Genomic DNA, 20,836 nt, shown 5'->3' with positions numbered 1-20,836 from the left:
AGGATTTCATCTCCTAAATATCGAAGGGAAAATTGAGCGACACCTGGTCTTGCTTTTATGTTCTTTTCGGTTTCTGGTGATAAAGGTGCTGGGACAGTAAGAGGCGGCGGGGCAGAGGCTCCGGGCGCGGGCGCGGGGGTGGGCGCGGCGGTGGGGGTGGGCGCGGCGGTGGGGGCGGGGGTGGGGGGGGCGGGGGCGGGGGTGGGGGGGGGGAGCGGCGGGCGCTGGACGCTCTCCGAGACCCACACGGAGGTCGCGCTCCCTTTCCTTCCCCTGCTTACCCGCAGGCGGCCTGTAATTAGCGCAGCAAGTCGGTCTGAGCGAGGCAAATCACCGGCTTTCCGCGAAATAATTATATTGCCGCAGCTCCGGGACATGTGCACCTCCAAGCCTGAGACGCAGAGAGATGTTTTTCTTCCTCGTGGCCGGGGGCAGGGAGGGGAGAAGTGGAAGCGACGGTGGCGCGGGGGGCAGAGCGGCGCAGGGCGCGGGGAGCCGGCGGGGCCCCCGGGGGCGTGGGAACGCGGCAAACAGCGCCCCGCGCAGGCCGCGCTCCGACGGCCCCGACGGCCCCGACGGCCCCGACGCCCCCGCGGCTCCCGGGCCCGGCCCGTAGCGCCCCGCCGCCGGGGCCCGCGGGGGGAAAGGGCCCGTGTCGCCGGAGCGACGCCCGGCGCGGCCTCCGGGGCGGGGACAGCCCGGGCACCTCGCGCCGTCCCGCCCAGAGCCGGCGCGTTCCGGGGGTGGGGGCCGCGGCGCGCGGAGCCGGCAGGAGCGGAGCGGAGCGGAGCGGAGCGGAGCGCGGCCCCGCGTCGCCCGCGGCTCGGGCAGGTGCGCGGCGCGTCGGCCCCGGTGCTCGCGCCCTCCCGCCCCGCGGCCCGGGCGCCGCGCCCGCCCCGCCCGCCCCGCCCCGCCCCCGCCCCCGCCCCCGCCCGCGGGCCGCCCGGGGCAGGGCCTGCAGCTGCGGCCGGCGAGCGGCGAGCGGCGCGCGGGGCATGGGCCGGCGGCCGGCGGCGGAGGGCGGCTGAGGGTGGCCGAGGGTGCGCGCCCGGCGGGGACCGAGCCGTCGGCGGCACAGAGCCGGCCCCGCGGCGGGCGGCGGGCGGGGGCGGGGGCGGGGGCGGGGGCGGGGGCGGCGCTGCCGGGAGCGATGCGCTGAGCGCGCCGAGGGCCGAGCGCGGGGCTCGCCGGCGGCGCGGGGAGCCGACCCCATGGAGCCGGCGCGCACCGGGCGGAGCCTGCGGGCGCCGCCGCCGCCGCCGCCGCTGCTGCTGCTGCTGCTCCTGCAGGTGGCGGGGCCGGCGGGCGCCCTGGCCGAGACCCTGCTGGACGCGTCGAGGGCCGTGGGCGCCAGCTCCAGCCCGCCCAGCCCCGCGAGCGTGGTGGCTCCCGGGACCGCGCCGTTCGAGGAGAGCCGGCTGCCGGTGTTCACCCTGGATTACCCCCACGTGCAGATCCCCTTCGAGATCACCCTGTGGATCCTGCTGGCCTCCCTGGCGAAGATAGGTGAGCGGGCTGGATCCGCCGGCTGGGGCGCGAGGGGGGCGGGGGGGCGATCGCGCCCGTGGACGGGGCGGGGGCGACAACGCAGCTTCTGTTCGAAAGGGACCCCAGGAGGAGCATTTTCACGCGTTGCTTCCTCCTAAGTGGACATGGGCCTTGAAATAGCCCCAAACTCTCAGCCCCTTACAGACCCCGCTGGGGACTCGCCGCTTACTTTTGCCTCACTCACATGCCCAGTGGGACAGACCTGTTTGCCGAGGGAGGAGGCGAGGGGGCTGAGGCTGTTGCATCGGGAGAGAGGCGCAGGCTAGCACGGAGGCTAAAGCAGGAAAGCCCTGGATGCTCCGGGCAGAGAGAGGCGCCTTGGCCACGACGCAGACCCCGCCATGCACCTGACTAATGAAGTGCCTGGGAGGGGACCAGGGACAACCGAGCGCCTGCAGCTGCGACAGGAACACCCTGTCTCCTCCCTCCTTTGGGCTGAGGCTGTCACTCTCCAGGAAGCGTTTTCTTAGGTGACCGAGGCCAGTGAAACGAGATGCATATTTAAAGATAACCCACTTTCCAAACTATCTCTTTAACTTTCATTTGGAAAGCAGAGGCTCAGAATGTATTTTCTTATCTTCATAACCCCTTCCCCCCACCCCCCACCCCCACACACATAAACTTTTGTTGTGATCATGGGGCTTGACATTATTTTTACTTGATATTTTAAATACTTTTTCATTTTAAAATATGTCAACTACTGTTGTTGTTAAGATTCAAAGAAGTTATTAGGTCAAAAGAGCGTCTGCGTTATTGCATGCATCTTCTGCATTTGTCCTGGGAAAGATCCTGTGCTGTTCAAGTAAGGCAGGTCCCCATAAAGGATGAAGACACCTTGCCTGTCATCCTCCAGCTTATTGATTGGCGGGAGAGATGTCACACACACCGGTGGCCGTAATACAGGGAAGTGCTAAGTAGTGTGACCCAGTCAGAAAAGATAATGTGGCAGTGTAGGAGGCAGAAATCACTTCCTCCTGCAAAGGAAGCATTTAAATGGGGTTTTCAGGGATGACCAGGATATGTCAGTTGGAGATGAAAGGGAACAACGTTCCAGAGAGAAATAAACAAGGCATTCATGGGGGGGGGGGGGAGGCACAAAGCAAGCAGAAGAGATGGTTTGTACGGGGGTGGAAGTTGAGGTAGGTAAGCTCCATGGCAGAATAAGCTAATTTGATTCTATAAGTGCTGACCAAAGGAGGCACATGCTGTGTTTAAGGACTTTGCAGTCTGCAATTACCTGGCTTTGACATGGTTGTGTTAGTTGTGTGCCTTAATTCCACCTGAGAAATAGAAGCAGAGGAAATGGATTTCCCCACCTATCGAGCAGGTATTGCATGAACTTGTTGCCGGTAATGATACGCTCAGGTACTATCTCCGCACATGGTCCTCACAACAAGTGCGAAGAGCAGATATTAATACCGCTCCCCGCCACACACACACTTGGTAGAGGTGGAAACTGAAGCTCCAGGGAGTTTACATGAGGTGCCCACAGATATACAAAGTGGGGAGCCCTGTCCACTCTCTCTCCCAGCCTCCATCACTGGCCTAGTGCTTGTGTGCCCTGTTTCCATTACTGCTTCTTGGTTGCCATTTCTATTCAATTACAACTCTTTGTTTTGTTCTTCGCTCTCAATTATTTTGATCTAATTAATTACACTAATAACAGCCGCTGGTAGGCACTTAAGTTCATTATCTCTAATTTTCACAACCATCCTGGGTAAGGATGATTACCCCGTTTCCTATGCAGGGAAGCAGAAGTGGGGAGGTTACCTTGCTGGTGGGTGGGGAGCCAGGATTCCACCCAGGTCGGCCTGATGTCTCATCTTTGTGTCTGTCCTGGAGGCTTGTTTTCTTATATGAGGATTAAATGAGGATTAAACTACCTATGTTTAACATTCTTAGAAAATCCTGGGCATGGAAGAAGCACTGAATATTTCATCATTAGCAGGAGTGGAAGAGGAGTGACAGTAGCCTCCCGCAGTGCTCTGGCACCGTGTCTCCTTTTCCACTGTGCTGGGCTACCTCCTGCCTTTCTCTGTTTCTGTTTTAGGCTCAGCCTTTTCCAAGTGTTCTTATTTGCATGGATTGCTTTTTTGTACTTGGTCTTTTTCTATCATGATCTATGCATCTTGTTTGACCTTATGTTAATTGTGTAATATTTTATTAAAATGCTTGTATGAGTTCATAGTTGTATTTATTGATCTACCCATTGGCAGGATAGATAGATAGATAGATAGATAGATAGATGTGTTTATATTCCCTGGTACTTGCTTTTCTCTGGATCTTTCAGCCCACGCCTCCCACCAGATTCTCAACTTCACTGGCTACTATCTCCTCTTTCTCTCCTGCATCTGGGGCGACACAGAAATAGAAGTACAGACAGATGTTCATATGTCCCAACCACAAGTATCTGAGCACAGAGACCCGAGTGGAGATTGCCATGGGTGGGGTGAAGGGTATAGTTCCCAAAGCAGTAAGTGTAATTTTTTACAGCACCAAAAGCTGGCCCTTGGAGGTCTTTCCTAGGTTTTTCCTGTATATAGTCCAGCCCTGTCCTCCTGATGTTCCAGGGTCCTCTGTCCTTTGAGGAGCCTGGAAATGCCCAGATATATCCCCCACCTACTCCCCCAGGCCCTAAACTTTCTGTTGGCTTTGGGGACAACTGTCCTTGTACTGCCTTTCCAACCCATTGGGCCATATCTAGTCATTCAAATTCTATTTTAATTTCCGCACTGGAGAAACTGTTATTTTGGGGTGACTTATATGACTACTTATATGACTTATTTTGCTCCTTTTTGGGGCAGGATGATGAATTGAGCTGTGCAGGGGACTTGACACGATGAGATAACACATGTGTTAACTTATGCGACATGCTGTGGTTTCTATTTGGGGGCACTTTTATGCTGTGAACCCAGTGTACCTGAACTTACCTGCCACAGAGAACATGAAGACCCACTGCTAGTGATTAATCTAAATAAAGGTAACAGGGTGCCCCAAATGGAGGCTCCTAATCACATCTGTAGGAGGTTTATATCATTCCTGATGATGAACTCAGAATAGTTTGCTAGATAGCAGCACAATATAATCTTAGAAATATTGCAGTCAGAAGTGAGCAAGTGCATTTTTGGCAGAGTGTTGAATGATTCAACTTTTCATTGTTTTACCTGATTATCAGGGAAACTCAGTTTCTGAATTATTTGGTCAAAAACAAAGTTCTGCAGTCATGATGACAATTCAAATGCATATGTGAAGTAGGTTAAATAAATATAAACATAGCAAATTTAGTACACCTTTGAACAGTCTTAGAATTTTGGGATGAAACATTTGTTTTTCACTTAGATCCTTACACATGTGAACGTGTATTGCTCCTTTTAATTTTGAATATTTATATTTTGAATAACTATTGACTTTTTTTTTTTTTAACAGAAACACATGCTTTATTTGGTAAATCCTATACACAGGGGTAGAGTTCTGCAGCATAGAATAATAGCCAAAGAACTAAGAAGAGGAACATTTCCTGGAGTATTCTAAGATGGTCTTCTCTGATTTCCTTGCCCATGAAGTGGATCAGTGGAATTTGTCCTAAGCTGGGTGAACTTGGGCATGTATTCTTCCCTCTATCAGAGGTCAGGGCCAGAGCACTGGGCCTCTGCTGTTTAAAGCAACGGAACTTTCTTCCTTGTCCACAGTGGCTTCCCAGATGTCCCCTCACTTATCTTGGAGGCTTGAGCTGGCCTGTTTGCCTCTTCCAGGTGTCAGCATGCATTCTGCCCTGTTCATTTCCTTAACCCTTAAACTTGGGGTTAGGATGCAGAATTTTCCACTTCCCTCAACCCTGTTGTCTTGACATTAAATAACTTGTAGTATTGTTTTAAGGAAAAGGCAAAGCAATTTGGTCCATGAAGGTTTCTCCTCTGGGCTCTAGCCTGTCCTGATTTTAAATATGAAACCAGATAATTTCTACAGTTGATATCTATCTGTATTTGCTGAGACCTTGATCTCTTGATCTGGTTCTCTTTGTTGTATTTGGTTTTCCTGAAGCATATAACAGCAGCTGGTTGGTCAGCGGATTAATCTCATGATTTTTACCTATTTTTCTGAACCACATCTCATTTTGAACAAATTTCTGAAGCTGTCTTCCTGATGGCATGTGTTTGTTCTTAATAAAGCTAAAAGGAGAGTTTTGAATTCTTTTTGTCTCAAAGCTTCCATCTTTTCCCTTTCGGTTAACCATATATTTTATGTTTTCTGTGTAAACAGCTCTCTCGTATTCTTTCTACAGATCATTTTAGGTGCCTTTTAGAATTTTATCACTGCCCTCTAATGTAGCAGGTAATTTTTCACCAAAAATGTTACTCTCTGTATCAACTTCCACAATGACAATAATAATTGTCATTAATGGGATACTTTTTCCAGGATTTTTCACATATTATGAAACCCTAAAATTATACAAAGAACATTTTGTATAAATATATTTGTTCCTTGTAGGGTTATAAAAAGTTACTTGTAAAACCAAATGAATTTGTTGATTTGTATGTGGATAGATTTTTATCAGTAATTCAATTGCCTTTAAAATTTGTAGTTCTACTTGGCTTATCTATCTTTTCTTCAGTCAATTTTAGTATTTATGTTTTTGTTTTTCTGGAAAATCATTATTTAATTTTAGTTTTTAAATTTATAGGAAGGAAATTATTTTGTATTATTTAAAAAGTATCTACATTATCTGCATGTATTGCCCTACCTTTATATTCCTAATGTTGTTATTTTTGTTTTTCTTTACCTTGAGAAAAATTCTCAGAAGTTTGTCTATTATATACTTTTTCAAAGAACTAGATTTTGATTCGTTTTAGTTTACCAATTTTTTCTCTTTATTATTTAGCTTCTCCTACTGTATTGGCGTGTATTTTGTTATTTTTTTTCCATTCCTGAATTTAGAGCTTAGCTCATTAGTTACTGAATTCACTGGTTTTCTAATATATTGATTCCCACTATACAAGGGTAATTAATCCCTGAAAAAGCATTTACAGTTGAAAACATAATTAATATTACTTTCAATGACAAATATTTTTATAAATTCCTGTGCTCTAAACTTGGCATACTTTTATGTTCAAATGACATCGGTCTTATTAACAGGGACAAAACTACTTCAATAGTTTTTTTAGTTATTATAACTCCTAAGAAGCCATTTGTCTTCATCAGTTTCTCCAAAATACAGCTATTTACTTGTTTTCATTAAATTCAAAGCTTGATAAACTGATACTTAAGACTATGTTACAAAGCATAGTCATGGTAATTCTAAGTTTATGTAAATTCATCTTTATTGCAAATTATAAGAGAGTGGCAAAGACTAAAGAATTCAGGGAGGTGATGCAGATGAAATTGTACTTTTCTAATAAATTGCATGAAATCATTATTGCTAGTAACTGACAAAACATGTATATTCTGAGATGAGAATTTAATACAAAATATCAGTGATAAAGCTGGAAAGATGACTGATGTATCTTATGTATCTTATCAGGGGCACTCTGTCACTAATTTAATGTCTGTAAAATCTAATTTAGTCTTTATGAAATCAAAGAAATGCTTCATGAGCTGAAGTAGGAATATTAAAAGAAAGTCTTCTTAAGGGTGGTTTCTCATGATCCAGATGGGTATATCTTAGAGGAATGGAAATCTATGTATTGAAGGCTAGAAATACTTTGTTTTGTCCTATTTTAGTTGCATTGTATAGTTTTGATATGTAGTTTTCACTATTTAGTTTTCAGTATTTTAAAATCTCCTTGTGATTTTAAAAAAAAGATTGTATTTATTTATTTAATACTTCTTTATTTTTGAGAGAGAGGGAATGAGGGAGTATGTGAGCAAAGGGAGGGGCAGAGGAACAGACTCTGAGCTGAGTGAGGAACCTGATGTGGGGTTTAATCTCTTGGTGGTGAGATCAAGACCTGAGCTGAAATTAAGAGTTGGTTGCTTAACTCACTGAGACACCCAGGTCTGCCTTGTGATTTTTTTTTTTAAATTCTAGCCCAACAATTATTTAGAATTGTATAATTTTTAGTTAGTAAACATATAGCTATATGATAATTTTTTTATTTTTTTCATATTTTATTACATTTTTGGTTAGATAAGCCTGATATACTGATTTTTACATTGCTTGGGATATTCTCTGTGATTTAATATATGGTCCTTTTTAATTTTTATTTAAATTTTAGTTAGCTAACATAAAGTGCAATATTCAGTGATTCATCACCTAATTGTATGGTCCTTTTTAAACTGCATTTTCCATGTTTTCTCGAAAAAGATTGTATGTTCTCTATTTGGTACAGGATTGTATAAAGGCACATGTGCACATATGCATATACACATACACAGATGAAATTGAATTTGTAATTATCATGTTCAGATCTTTAATAGAATTACCAGGTTTTTTTTGGCTATTTTATTAGGTTATATGATACACTAAAATCAGTCTCTAAGATCGTGATGCCAATTACTGTTTATAATTTTAATTTTTGCTTTGTATATTTTGATGCTAAGTTATTAGGTGCATACTAGTTTAATATTATATCTCCTGAGTGAATTTGTCCTTTAACTATTACGTTATGAATTTCTTTATTTTCAATAATATTTTTGTGGCTCATAGTCTGTTTTTTCTGTTACTACTATTACTATTCAAAATAAAACTAGATTTTACACATCTTTTTTCTGTATCTGTTTTCCACATCTATGTTTTCCAGACATATCTTTTCATATACCATTACTGTCAAATCAACTAGATAATTTTCCTTTTGGTATATTTTATTTTTGTTTTGAATTTAAATTTTAATAATACTTGTAATTTCAAAAGAAGTGCAGTTCCATTTATTATGAGTATTATATGTGGGTTTACTTTGTTCTTTACTGTCTTTTACTTGGTGTCTTTAGTTTTCTTGTCATATTTTGGCTTTGTCAATTTTTTTCCCTTTATATTTTATATATTATTATACATTCTGTTTCTATTCCTTTTATAGTTACTCTTTAATTTTAATCTGATTACCTGATTTAAAGGAGCCAGGCCAGATTGCTTTGGCTTACATCCCAATTGCATTTTCCTACATATTTTGTAGTTTTATGATATTGTGTGCATAACTTAAACTCTGGGTTCAGTTGCTTTATTGGTTAAATGGGTATTGTAAAAGTACCAGTGTCATAGGCTGTTGTAAAAATCAAATTAGTTAATATATGTAAAATCTTAAAATATTTTTTTGGAACATGGTAAACATAGTATTTGTATTACTGTTTTATCCTCTTTCTGAGTAATACTTAAACTTTAAATTTTTTAAAAAGATTTTATTCATTTATTCATGAGAGACACAGAGAGGCAGAGAAATAGGCAGAGGGAGAAGAAGGCCACCTGTTGGGAGCCTGACGTGGGACTCAATCCCAGGGCCCTGGGACCACACCCTGAGCTGAAGGCAGAGGCTCAACCACTGAGCCACCCAGGCATCTCTAAACTTTAAAATTTTTGACTGCTTATCTGCCTATTTTTGAATTTTAACCTTTTGTCTTATAATCCAGACCTGGTTTATAGTTAACTTTTTCCAAATGAGATTTTAATTCTTAGACCTGGTTTGTATTTAATTGTCTCCAAGTTAGTTTTTAATTTTTAAAAGTAGTGTTTACATTTGCAAACATGCTTACCATTTTTTTTTTTTTTAAATTTACTTCTTCTGTCTCCCTTTTTCCCCCAGTTGTTTTCTTTTTACTGGAATATGTTCTTTGGTGGATACTTCAGGGAGGGCCTTTGAATGATAAATTCTCTTAATCTTTGACAATGTCTTCATCTTGGTTATTCTCTTGAACAATTATATACCAAAATATAGGGGTTGGAAATATTATCACTTATTAGTTGAAAGATATTATTTCATTATTTTCTGACCATTTTTCTTGCTGAGGAGAATTATATTGTCCCTTTCATTGCCCTTTGGAATTAATCTGACTTTTCTGTTTGCTTGTATTGAAGAATCTTCATTTGGTTATTTTTGATATTCCTCTCTTTCTTCACTGTGTCTAGGTATTGATTTATTTTTGTTTTTTGGAACTTGGTGTTTCCATGTTTCTTAATGCTGTTTCATGTTTTTCATCTCTTTGGTTTTCTAATTTTTGGTAGTTTAATCAGATGTTTTTTCTAGTACCCCATTACTCTTAGAGTGTTTCTGTGCTTAACCTACTCATTGAGTTTTTCATTTTAATTTTCATTTATACTGTTTTGATTCTTTTTAAAGTGTATCTGCATTTTGTTCATACTTTTCTACTATTTAATTACTTTTTATTCCTCCTTCAGTTTTTTCATTTATTTATACTCATAGCTTCTCTTGAGATTTTTCTGTTATTTTTATTTGTTCTTATGTTAATCACATTCCTATGTTTATCACATTTACTGACTTTCCCTTTTGGATATTTATTTCCTTACATAGATTATGTTTTTTTATTGTGAGCTTAGCTTCAGCAGGGGATGTTTATTTGGAAGTGGTTTGTTTCCCTTAAGTTATGAATGGTTCTTAGAAAAATGGTTTTGAGTTTTCATGCTGGGACCCAGAGTTTTAGTGGCTGGCTTTTAGTACTAGCTTGGTTTTCCTATATGATTCAAGTGGACTTTATACCTGTATGTGGTGTAAATCTGGAATTTTACAATTCACAGGTAAATTTTCCCTCTGTCCAAGGGCATAAGGAGTTGATGTGTTTCCTTCTATTTTTTCCTTGGCTATAAGCATCTTTTAGTATTTATTTATTTGGCACAAAGTAGCTCTTTGAGACTCAGGAATTTATGCATGAATGCTTCCCTTATTGGTCTGATGTCAAATTTCTTGTCTTCATGTAGGTGTTTGAACACTGAGTCCTAGCACATAGGGCAAGTAACTTGTCTGAAATCCACCTAGTTCACTGTGGCTTAAAATCCTACTGTCATCTCTTGCTTTGATTCCTCTCTTTACTTCTGGCCTTCCAGACATTTTCCTTTATTTTGAATGTGGCTAGATAGTAATCTTACATGTTTGAAGTAAGAAGTGGCTTTATCTGTGTTCACATTGTTGGATGGCTCAGTGACATTTTACTTGGCACTTTTTAAACAGATGCTTGCTATATAATGTTTAAAGTCCATGAATATGCTCTACCCCTAAATTATCATAATGGACTTTCTTTAATAAGGTAAGGTGAATGTAATATGTGCTTTCCTAGTTTTTCTATGTGTAGGATGTGAAGATGTGACTATTCTGCTTTTATCTTTATGTTTTCCTGGTTGGGTAGAAGAGAAATAACTCATCAATTGAAGAAGTGTTGGACCTAAGTTTTGGAAAAGGTGTCCTCAGATTATAAGTAGGAAGACCCTATTGCAATTTGAGTTCTGCCATCAACTTTGTTGTATGACCCTGCCAAGTTTTCAACTATTTGGTTCTCACATTTAATTAGTAGAAGTAGGGATATGTATCTGCCCCATCTGTTTAACATTTCCACAGGGATAATATGAGATAGTCTGTAGGGGAGGAAGTAATTTATTACAAAGATTTTACTTTTATAGCAAAAGAAACCTAAGCCAAGAGAAGCATGTGTTTATTATATTAAAGTGACGTGCACACATGGGCGTATTGTCATTCCAAATGAGGCATGCACAATTACAGGTTACTCTCTTGCAATTACATCTTTTAAATGTAATGAATCATAATTGATGTACTTCCTGTAACAATCCTGCACATTGTTCATCACTGTCCAAGGGCTTTCTAATTTTGATTTGTAAAATTTTTGAAGATGTATGTATTCCTTTCCCTCTTCAATAATTCCAGGGGAGGGCATGGGAATTCCTTTGAAAGTGATGTGTCTGTGACATAATCATGTTTTAAAGGTGAGTTTCATGTTATTACTTAGTGTTGACATACAAAGGCTCACATGTAAAACAAGAAAAATCAGATTGACGATTGTATTTAGAAATTTCAGCTGAAAATGAAACTGATTGCACATGACTGCCTATATGTGAAAGTGCTCCAAAGAAGCTTTAAAAATTTAGTGATCCATAGAAAGTTCCTCATGGAGTCCGAAGCGGTGGAACAATTGTTTCACCATATTCCTGTGACTCTGCCACTGGCAATTCTGCTACTCCCTATTACTAAGCTTCTTTCCTAGGGATCCTGGGGCTGGGAAATCTGATCAGTGTAATGCAGCCCAGCAGAATCTTTTACTGTGGCATTGGACGGTGGAGATGGGTGGGCCCAGATAATCCCTCTATCACGGTTTCATTAATAAAATAATAATAGCTAACAAGGATGAAGCATTATTCCATGCCAGGCACTTGGGCCAAGTGTTTCTTACCCATTATCTTATTTAATCTTCACAGCAACTCTGGTTGGTAGGCACCATTATTACCTCCCGCTTTAAAAAATAGATGAGGAAATGGGTTGAGAGAGCTTAGGTAACTGGTCCAGGGTTTCACAGTTCTTAAGTGGTAGAGGTGGGATACGTGGCCAGTGTACTTCATTGATCCACTGTATTTCACCCTGGAGAAGAATGTTAAGTTCTAGGCATCTGTCTGTGGTCTCCAGAGCACCTCAATGTGCCTTATCTCCTACAATCTTAACCTTAATCTTGACTGTCTCAAATTTTTCACTATAAAATCAGACAATGATAATTACATCCTGTTTACTTCACAAGACCATTGTGTGGACCAACTGAAATAATGTATGGAAGCACATTTGACTCCACGGTTAACATTAGTGTCAACGCACCACAGCTCTGTATACTGGTGGGACGGAAGGAGCTATGGGAGGTATGGAAGGCAAGACTCGTAAGTGGTATCAGAGCTGGAACTTGAGTCTAGAATTTCTGAATCTTGGTCTGGTTTTTGCCATCATGCATAACTTAGGGAATATAGAATTCTAGTGCTTTTGAAAAAACGTAGATTTAACATGTTGAGATTCATAGGATAAGAGTTCAACCCATCACTTGGGCTACCATGTAAATCTTTTTTTTTTTTTTTTTTTTTTTTTTTTTACCATGTAAATCTTAATAGGCCAAAGTACAACTTCAACAAGTTTCCAGGAGCGAAGGTGTTAAATCTGTTTTGTGGTTGCACGTGCATGCACATGTGTTGAATTGCATACACACATATGCACCTGCAGATACATGTGTACACATGAATGACATTCATTAGGATGGACGCTCTATGAGGGAAAGGACTTTGACTCGCCATCTAGAACAGTGCTTGTCACACAGCAGGTACTCAGTAAATAAGTGCTGAGAAAATAAATCACTAAATAATATTCAGAGACACTTTTTGTTTCACCTCAGCTTAATTATGTGGTAATTAAGGTAACTGTGCACCCTGGTTTGTCCATGATACCCATGATTTGAGTTCAATATCCTAGTGCCCGCGTTAATAGAGTGCCCTTTACTCTCAAATACGCTAGTTCACATGATCATTTATTTGGTCTCTCTACTTGTAATATATATACTGTTACTGCACATACTTTGGGTGGTAACTTCAGCTCTGTTGCCCAAAATCTGAGCTCTGCCACTTGCTCGCTGTGGAGTTTGAGTGAGTTAATAAACCTCTATAACCTCAATCATTTCATCTGTAAAATAGGCTAATGGTAGTAGCTTCCTCTATTAGGTTGTTGTGAGGGTACAGTTAATGCACTTAGAAAACTTGCCACCTTCGGATCTTAGAAATGTGGTTCATGCTTGGATAAGAACAGAGGTCTTGCTTCCTCCTCCAAAGCACAAAGCCATCGCACCAGGAAAGTCTGTTTTTTTCTAGTTATTCTGTAGCGAGTTGTTAGATCACCTGGATGGTTCTGTCACCTGCTATTGGGGTTATGCCTGGGTTTCTTTCTAGATCATATATAGTTCAGCTGTCAGTGCTGCATAAATTAAAAAAAAAATTATCTGCTTTTGTAAGTTAATTTGCAATGGGAAAGAAAGGCAGTGCACATGCTTTGTTTGGTCCCAGGGTTCTGTGTTGGAAATTAAAGAGTGAACAGCCAGGTGTAATAGGTGGGGGGCTGAAGAGAGGGCCCCCCACACAGGGCTCCTGGTCCGGTGAGACCTCTGTGAGCTCTCTTGTTGGCCCTTCTCCCAACACCCTCTGAGCTGCTAGGGATACTCAAGTGTCCCCAGGGCCCCCAGATATGTCAGTTCACACACAGGCAGGGGAAATGTGTTTCAGCGGATCATTTCCAAGTCCTTTGGTACGTTTTTTTTTTTTTTTTGTTTTTTGTTTTTTTTTTTTAAACTGTTTCTTTAGGAATCGAGGGGGAAAAGGATTTTAAAACAAAGTGCTGCCCCAGGTAATCATTACCATTTAAAAACCGTCAACTGGCCCTGCGTGTGAGCAGTATTCTAAGGCAGAATCACACACTGGCTGAGTGTCCATTTTCTCGAACGAAACACCAGGATGGTGTGGAAATTGTCACCGCTCCTTTCCATCTGGTTGAAATGTTGGGTCTTGAGGATTGACAAGAATGCACTGTTCATTTCCACCAGTCTTCTTAGGCAAATGGCATCATTCTTTGTGCATCCCCTGGTGACCTGTCTGGAAGGGGCTGAAAATGCTGCCTCTGGCCCAAGGAGCTCACATCTTTAAGAGAACTAGAAAGTATACGTATGCCTGTGTGAAGTAGCTCCTGCCCCGGTCTCCTGGGTCCTGGTGTGTGGGCTGCCTTCCTTCAGCACCTTTATCACTATCTGACATGTGTTTATTTATTCATTAGTCACCTGTGTGTGCTCACTGTCCCTCCCTTCTCAAGTAGAGGCTCTGGGGCTTGGGGCCTTGGGCCTTTTGTTTTTGTCTACTTCGGTGGAGCTTAGGAGGCATACAGTTAAAATAATGATGTCTCCATTCTCAGTACTGTTTTGTATTTTCAGCTGTTTTACATTTATAGCCTATTCTGATGCTCACAAGAGCCTTCATTTGGTTTTGCTTTACTGCTGACATTTATCATTCACTCACATGCTTACATTCTAAGCTCAGTGGGTGAATGCTAATGGTTTTGCTAAAGGGATTTGGTTGATAAGACTGCTAATTTATGTGTTTAATGACTTTACTCCCTGTGCGGTGATTTTTATTTTTTTGTCTCTTTTCATTTGGTCTTGATGTCTCAATTTTGTGTTTTGCTTTTTTTTTTTAAGATTTTATTTTTATTTATTAGAGAGAGAGAGAGCACGCACTTGTGCACAAGCAGAGGTGCAGAGGGAGAAGGAGAGAAGATCTGAAGCAGACTCCATGCTGCATGTAGAGACCAATGTGGGGCTCGATCTGATGACCCTGCCTGAGATCATGACCTGAGGCAGAACCAAGAGTGGGGTGCTTAACTGGCTGTGCTGCTCAGGCATGCCTCGATTTTGTGTTTTGAAGCCACTGAAACCAGGGGAGTTACTGCTATTACTGAATCTCTGAACAAACATGTATAATTGGCAGGACTCCAGTCTTTCATTTTTCCACTAAATATATTATAGTATTGATTAGTATTTTCCTAAAATGTAATGATTATGATGATGTTGGAACCATAGAATTCTTATGATCTGTACATCTTAAGAATTGAAATCCTCTTGGCCTTTGCAACAGCAAGCAAATGGAAAGACACATGGATGTGTAGAGACCACCGCGTTGGTCATCGGAAGCTGGAGAGGAGGCAAAGTGAACAGAAATATGATGATTCTGGAGGTTTAGAAAATAGTATAATTTACCAAATAGGGCAGTTTCTTAATTTAGCTCTAGCCGCTGGTGTGCGCCCAGCTCCCCTCCGTGTAAATAACTGGGGACTACAGCTAAGTGTTAGCAACCACTTAATTGAAAAATGAAATTAGGTAGCAATTACTGGCAATTGTGGGTTCCTCTGCTATACTTTGATCTATTTATTTTAAGCAAGTGGTAAATTTGTTTAGAAGTTGGGCTCTCAGAGGAATAAAAACCAAAAAGGATATAAAACTCCAACACAAGGTGGTTGAGTGGGTGGGGTAGGCTCCCTGGATAACCGTGTACAACTTAATGATCGGTGGGCAAACAACAAAACCAAAATTGGCTTAAATCATTTACTAGCACATGGCTGAAAGAATAGCAAATCTGGGGATTTAACATCTAGCCCGGGGCAATAGAAAAGAAATTGCTTTCAACTGTTGACCTGCAGGGAAAGTTTTGATTCTCGGGTAGAGTACACCAGAACCCTCATCGCCTCTCCTGGACCTCGGATCCTGGGGCCACCTCCCTGTCCTCCTTCCCGATCCGCAGAGGGTCTATTCAGGAATAGTTAGCAGAGCCTAACTCCTTGGATTTTGTCGTTCCCTCTAAATAATGCCTACACCCGGGAAAGTTTTCACCCTGGGAAGGATCTGTTTCAATCTAACCCTTCCTTGGCCAAACTCCTTCATCAAAGGGTGTTACTAAAATGGAAAAAAAAAAAAAAAAAAAGAGAAAAGTGTGGGCCCAGAGCCACAAGGGGGTGAAACTCAGTAAAGATGTTTAGAACATGAGGCCATCAAGTCTGCTTCAGAGCTGTAACATCTACACCTGCTGTCCTGACAGATTCAGAACGAGTTCTGCGATGACTTTATGTGTACTTCATGAGAAACATGAGTCGAGGACTTTTATAAATAAGAATTTGCAGTGTGTCCAAGGGATTCTCTCATCATTTTAACAGCATGGATCTTATTTCCCACCTGGCTACATGAGAAATTCCCCTGGTATCTGTGGATTACTTTACTTGGCATGGGGAGGCACATATTTCACACCCAGACATAAAATATACGAGAATACTTGGGACACTGTCCAGCATCATTGTTATTTCCTGGTGCAAGGGTTGCTGCCTTGGTGGGCGGTGAGGGTGCACCCAAGCCAGTTACAATTTCTGGGTTGTGTGGATGGGGCGGTATGTCTCTTCCATCTTGGTTGCATGACGCTCACAGAACATTCTGCAAAACTCAGAGGACATCATAATCTGAGCACGCTGATAGCAAGAACTGAACATCTTTGGAATCCATCCCCCTGGCCTATCCCACCTGTAGCTTCAAGAAGGAGACTGTGATGCATTAAAAGAAAGTAGTCGAAGATGGTCTCCTCCGGCAGATGATGATGTACATCATTGGTTTTGATCCTCTGAAAACCCGTTAGCGGTAAGCAATCTAATATAAAATTGGAAACCATGAATAACTCTAAATAAAAAGCAAGAGCGCAGCCCCGGTGGCGCAGTGGTTTAAGGCCACCTGCAGCTCAGGGCGTGATCCTGGAGACCCAGGATCGAGTCCCACGTTGGGCTCCCTGCATGGAGCCTGCTTCTCCCTCTGCCTATGTCTCTGCCTCTCTCTCTCTCTCTCTCTCTCTCTCTCTCTCTCTCTGTGTGTCTTAATAAATAAATAAAATCTTTAAAAAAAATTAAAGAAATATAATTTATAGAAAAACACAGTGTTTATTTTAATTTGTTCTTTCTTCACTGGCTTTCCTGTCTCTTTAAGCACAGTTTCTTATCTTGGAAAGGAAGAGCTTGATTTGCTTTTTGCAAGATCATTACACAAAGTAATTATGGTAGGTGTACTTTACATAGATGCTAGTTAGCTAACCTCTTGCACGACAGTCTCTCTTAAAATTCCTGGGAAAATAGTGCACCTTTTTTTGGTCACAAGAAGTACCCAAGGAGCAGCCAGGGCCTGTGATTGTCATGTCATGGAATTGATTATTTATAGAGATATTGGAGGACTGTGGATACGCTGTGAGGCACAATCCTGGGAGCCACATGCTCGCCACTGTGGCTCAGCATCTTTCCCAGCCAGGAGAGCTTCTTTCGGGAGTGGCCTGCCCAAAATTGACGTGGGCAGCAAAGCGTGGAGAGGCTCTGGGCCATTTGTTCACCCTCCAGGCCCCTGAGAGCCAAGGGATTCAGTGCCCCCTTCCTGCTCAGGGCATCATTCCTCCCAAACACCTCCATGTGTGGAATCAAAAAATTCTCTGTCCTTTGAAGGGAGAGCTTGCTGTTGTTTCAGTTCATGACTTCCCTTGGAATCCAGAGAGAGAGGGGGTCTCTACTTTTTTCTTCACCAGATTTCTGAGAGCAGCACCTCCAGTTGCATCTGCCTTTGGCCCCAGTAAATATATCTTTTGTGGGACATAAAAGTCTTAGCATTGGATACCGTGTCTTCCACAAGGTGTGGCAAACCAGGAGGACTCACAGATGGCTCTTGTGCATGTGTCTGCGTGTGTTACATGTGCCACCATATGCGCACAAACACAACTTTTAAGTCCATCGTGAGCCATCACAGGGTTGCCAATTAAAAACTGAATATGAACTCTCTGCTCATGGATGTTTGCATAGTCTACACAGCCAAAATACTTTTCCAGCCCTTTGGTTATGGGCTAAGGCTTTTGGCCCGACTTCTTGTAGAAAGGAAAATGTAATACTGAGAATTGATCTTATCTTGAAGATGGCCCAGGAATGCAAATAATGAGTGAGACTGAAGAAAGGGTTTAATACAAGTGGTAATGAGGCAAGGGCATGAGTCAATCCTGTGCCCAGCCCTGGCTCAGGGGTCAGATGAGGAGGCAGCTATCTTCAACAGAGAGGAAAGCCCACAGCCGGCAGTGCCCTCCAGAAATTCAGCTTCTGAGACTGAATGTGAACCAACTCTAAGTGTGCTGCATAGGCCCTGTCAGGATGTCCCATTAACAGAAACCAGCCCAGTAAGAACGGGGAGGTACCCCGAGGAGCTGAGCCCTACTCACTTGCTTCAGAGATGGGAAGCCAGTTCTATAAGCCACAGAATCATGGTGCTAAATTGTGTTCTCATTGCTTCAGTTCAAGATTTGAAGTCAGAAGTCTAAAAAGAATGGTGAAGAGAAAGAGAATGAAAGGTTTCCCGCTCTCATCTCCATTGCTGTCTTAGGAGCCTCTGAAGATTGGCTTTTGGACTTGCAGTCTAGTCAGGTAGCAGACAGTGTGGCCCTATGAGATGGGTGGAGGAGGATGCCAGGGGTGGGGGAAGCTGGCGGGCAAAGTGGAGAGCCAGCACTTGTCCTGACGACAGGAAGCGCCCGCCCAGCTCCACCCCATTGCCACCCTGCACAAATTGGGAGACAGAGGGCCCAGTCTGCTGATTTTTCAAGATAAACTAACCAGAGCATTTTAGGTGTGAAAATTCTCGGTTTCCAGAGGCTAGCTCAATATTCAAGAACATCAGCTGAGCAAAGAAAGTAGGTCTGTGGGCCACAATGGGCCCATGGTCCATTGTGTCACCTCTGGTCCAGACTTTTTCACGTTACTTGAAAAGTTGTTTCTACCCTTCATATTTGCTTATAAATGAGGGATCTCAGTCTATTGACTTACGCACTCAGGATGGGTTGGAACAGTCAAAATGAATACCATCCTCCAAATGTGATTGTATCACAAAAAGAGAAATAAGTAAAAGTGATGACGTCCTCTTACCATTGATAAAAACGGGGAGGCCCTTATGGAATCTCTAAGTTAAAGGTGTTCCCGTTTTACACCTTGAATGAACAGCACAGGTGTGGGAGGTCAGGCTGCTGGCACATCCCTCTCACGCTGCCTCTGACATTTAGTCGAGTCACACAGCAACCTCGTTATTTATGAAAGATAAATCCTGTGGATAAATCAGATGCTATCCTGACAATTGTTAAACAAGACAAGCGTTACTTCCCTTCACTAAAATGTCTGTTTTGTCAATTTAAATAAGAATATCTAGGGCAGCCCCGGTGGCGCCGCGGTTTAGCACCGCCTGCAGCCCCGGGTATGATCCTGGAGACCCGGGATCGAGTCCCACGTCAGGCTCCCTGCACGGAGCCTGCTTCTCCCTCTGCCTGTCTCTCTCTCTGTCTCTGTCTCTATGAATAAATAAATAAAATCTTAAAAAAAAATAAAAATAAAAAAAAAGAATATCTGGTCTTAGGGTCTCTGCAGATGACCAGGTCCCCTACCAGAGGTGCTTTCCTTTAAAAATGTGTCTGTGAAATAAAAATAAGTGAATTTAACCATTTCAAAGATAATAAAAGCAAATAACATCTTTTGCTGTTGTTCACTGAGCATCATTTCGAATCAACCCATAGGAGTAGTGCCGTAATAAACATATGTGCTGTGGTGGATTGGGATGTCACAGCAGCATGTTGTACCTCACTCAGGCATGTCCGTTCTTTGATACTTTGCTGCTAGCATTTTTGTAGGAATTAGTTATTTTACCCTTTGCATTGCAGAGAAGTCTGATTTTTTTTTTTTTGCTTTTTATTTTTGGACAGCCTGTGCTTTGCACATTTTGTGGTTCTCAGTCATTTCACCGTAAACTCGTTTGCTGCAAGCGTTTTGCCACATGTCTAATTGGCTGTAAGGCAATTTTGCCATAAAAGAGAAAATCATGAAAAATAACAGGAACATTCATTAAAGAGGACATAATGCAACGTGGAAAAATTAAAGTGCCATAAAGATATTTGCCATAAAAGCTAAAGCCATGAAAAATAAAACAGGGGCATTTAAAAGGACATAATTAAACATGAAAGAATTAATGATAAAGTTCATTATTAATGTCTTCCTTCATTTAGAGAGGTGTCAGTTTTCCAAATACTAGGATGAACATTTGCAACCGAGCCTTTGTATTGCGCTGTGAAAGGCTTCTATGCTGCTATTCATTCTTGACATATTGTCACATGTCAGTTCACAGACTTTCCAGAGTTCTATGGGGAATGTACAAGACATACTAATGCTGTAATGCATTTTCAACTGGGCTTTGTTATCATTGTAACTGAGGTGTTATTTTCTGGTGTAGTATGCAGTCCAGCTTTATCCTCTCTTATTTCCCATTTCCAGTAAGTTTTATCACCGTGTTCTCTGGCCAGTCCATACATTAGTTATCGTCCACTTTGTTAAGACCACCGTGTCTGCTCATCCCTGTATAGAACATTATGAGCTCTAGCCAAGAGTGAGATAATGTCAAAATGGGAACTTTGTCAATGGAGAAAAACCAAAGTGTCAATCAGTTCTTCTGTCTTTTACAGCAGAATTGCCTTATGGTCAATTAGTTAGCAACAAAAATGTCTGCAAGTGAAAATGCTTGTGGCAAGGATGTCTGCGGTGAAAATACCAGACGCACGTTTTACATCACCACTCTGAGAGTGGCCTTTCAAGGCCCCATTCAGAGACTGTGGGTCAGCTGATCAGTTGGTTATTTTGGGTTATGTGCCCGGTGGCAGTGCCTATCAGCAGAAATCAGTTTTAGCTACATCTTTTCATACCTGTTTGCTTAGCAGTGTTTGTGCAGCTATATCAATATT

At 42.5% G+C, this 20,836-nt stretch overlaps 1 protein-coding gene across 1 annotated transcript in view; it reads left to right on the top strand.

Annotated features, from left to right (window-relative positions):
- Positions 1-1,211: 1,211 nt before the first annotated feature.
- SLC9A2 (solute carrier family 9 member A2) overlaps positions 1,212-20,836 on the top strand; it is a 97,318-nt gene continuing 77,693 nt past the window's right edge. The window contains exon 1 of the mRNA XM_072844399.1: positions 1,212-1,506. Within this exon, the coding sequence (XP_072700500.1) occupies positions 1,212-1,506 (295 nt within the window). The remainder of the gene's footprint in view (positions 1,507-20,836) is intronic.

This window comes from Canis lupus, chromosome 11, assembly GCF_048164855.1.
Source record: "Canis lupus baileyi chromosome 11, mCanLup2.hap1, whole genome shotgun sequence".
NCBI lineage: Eukaryota > Metazoa > Chordata > Mammalia > Carnivora > Canidae > Canis > Canis lupus.
The sequence above is the reverse complement of the archived record's forward strand: the minus strand, read 5'-3'. Positions and strand labels throughout refer to the sequence as shown.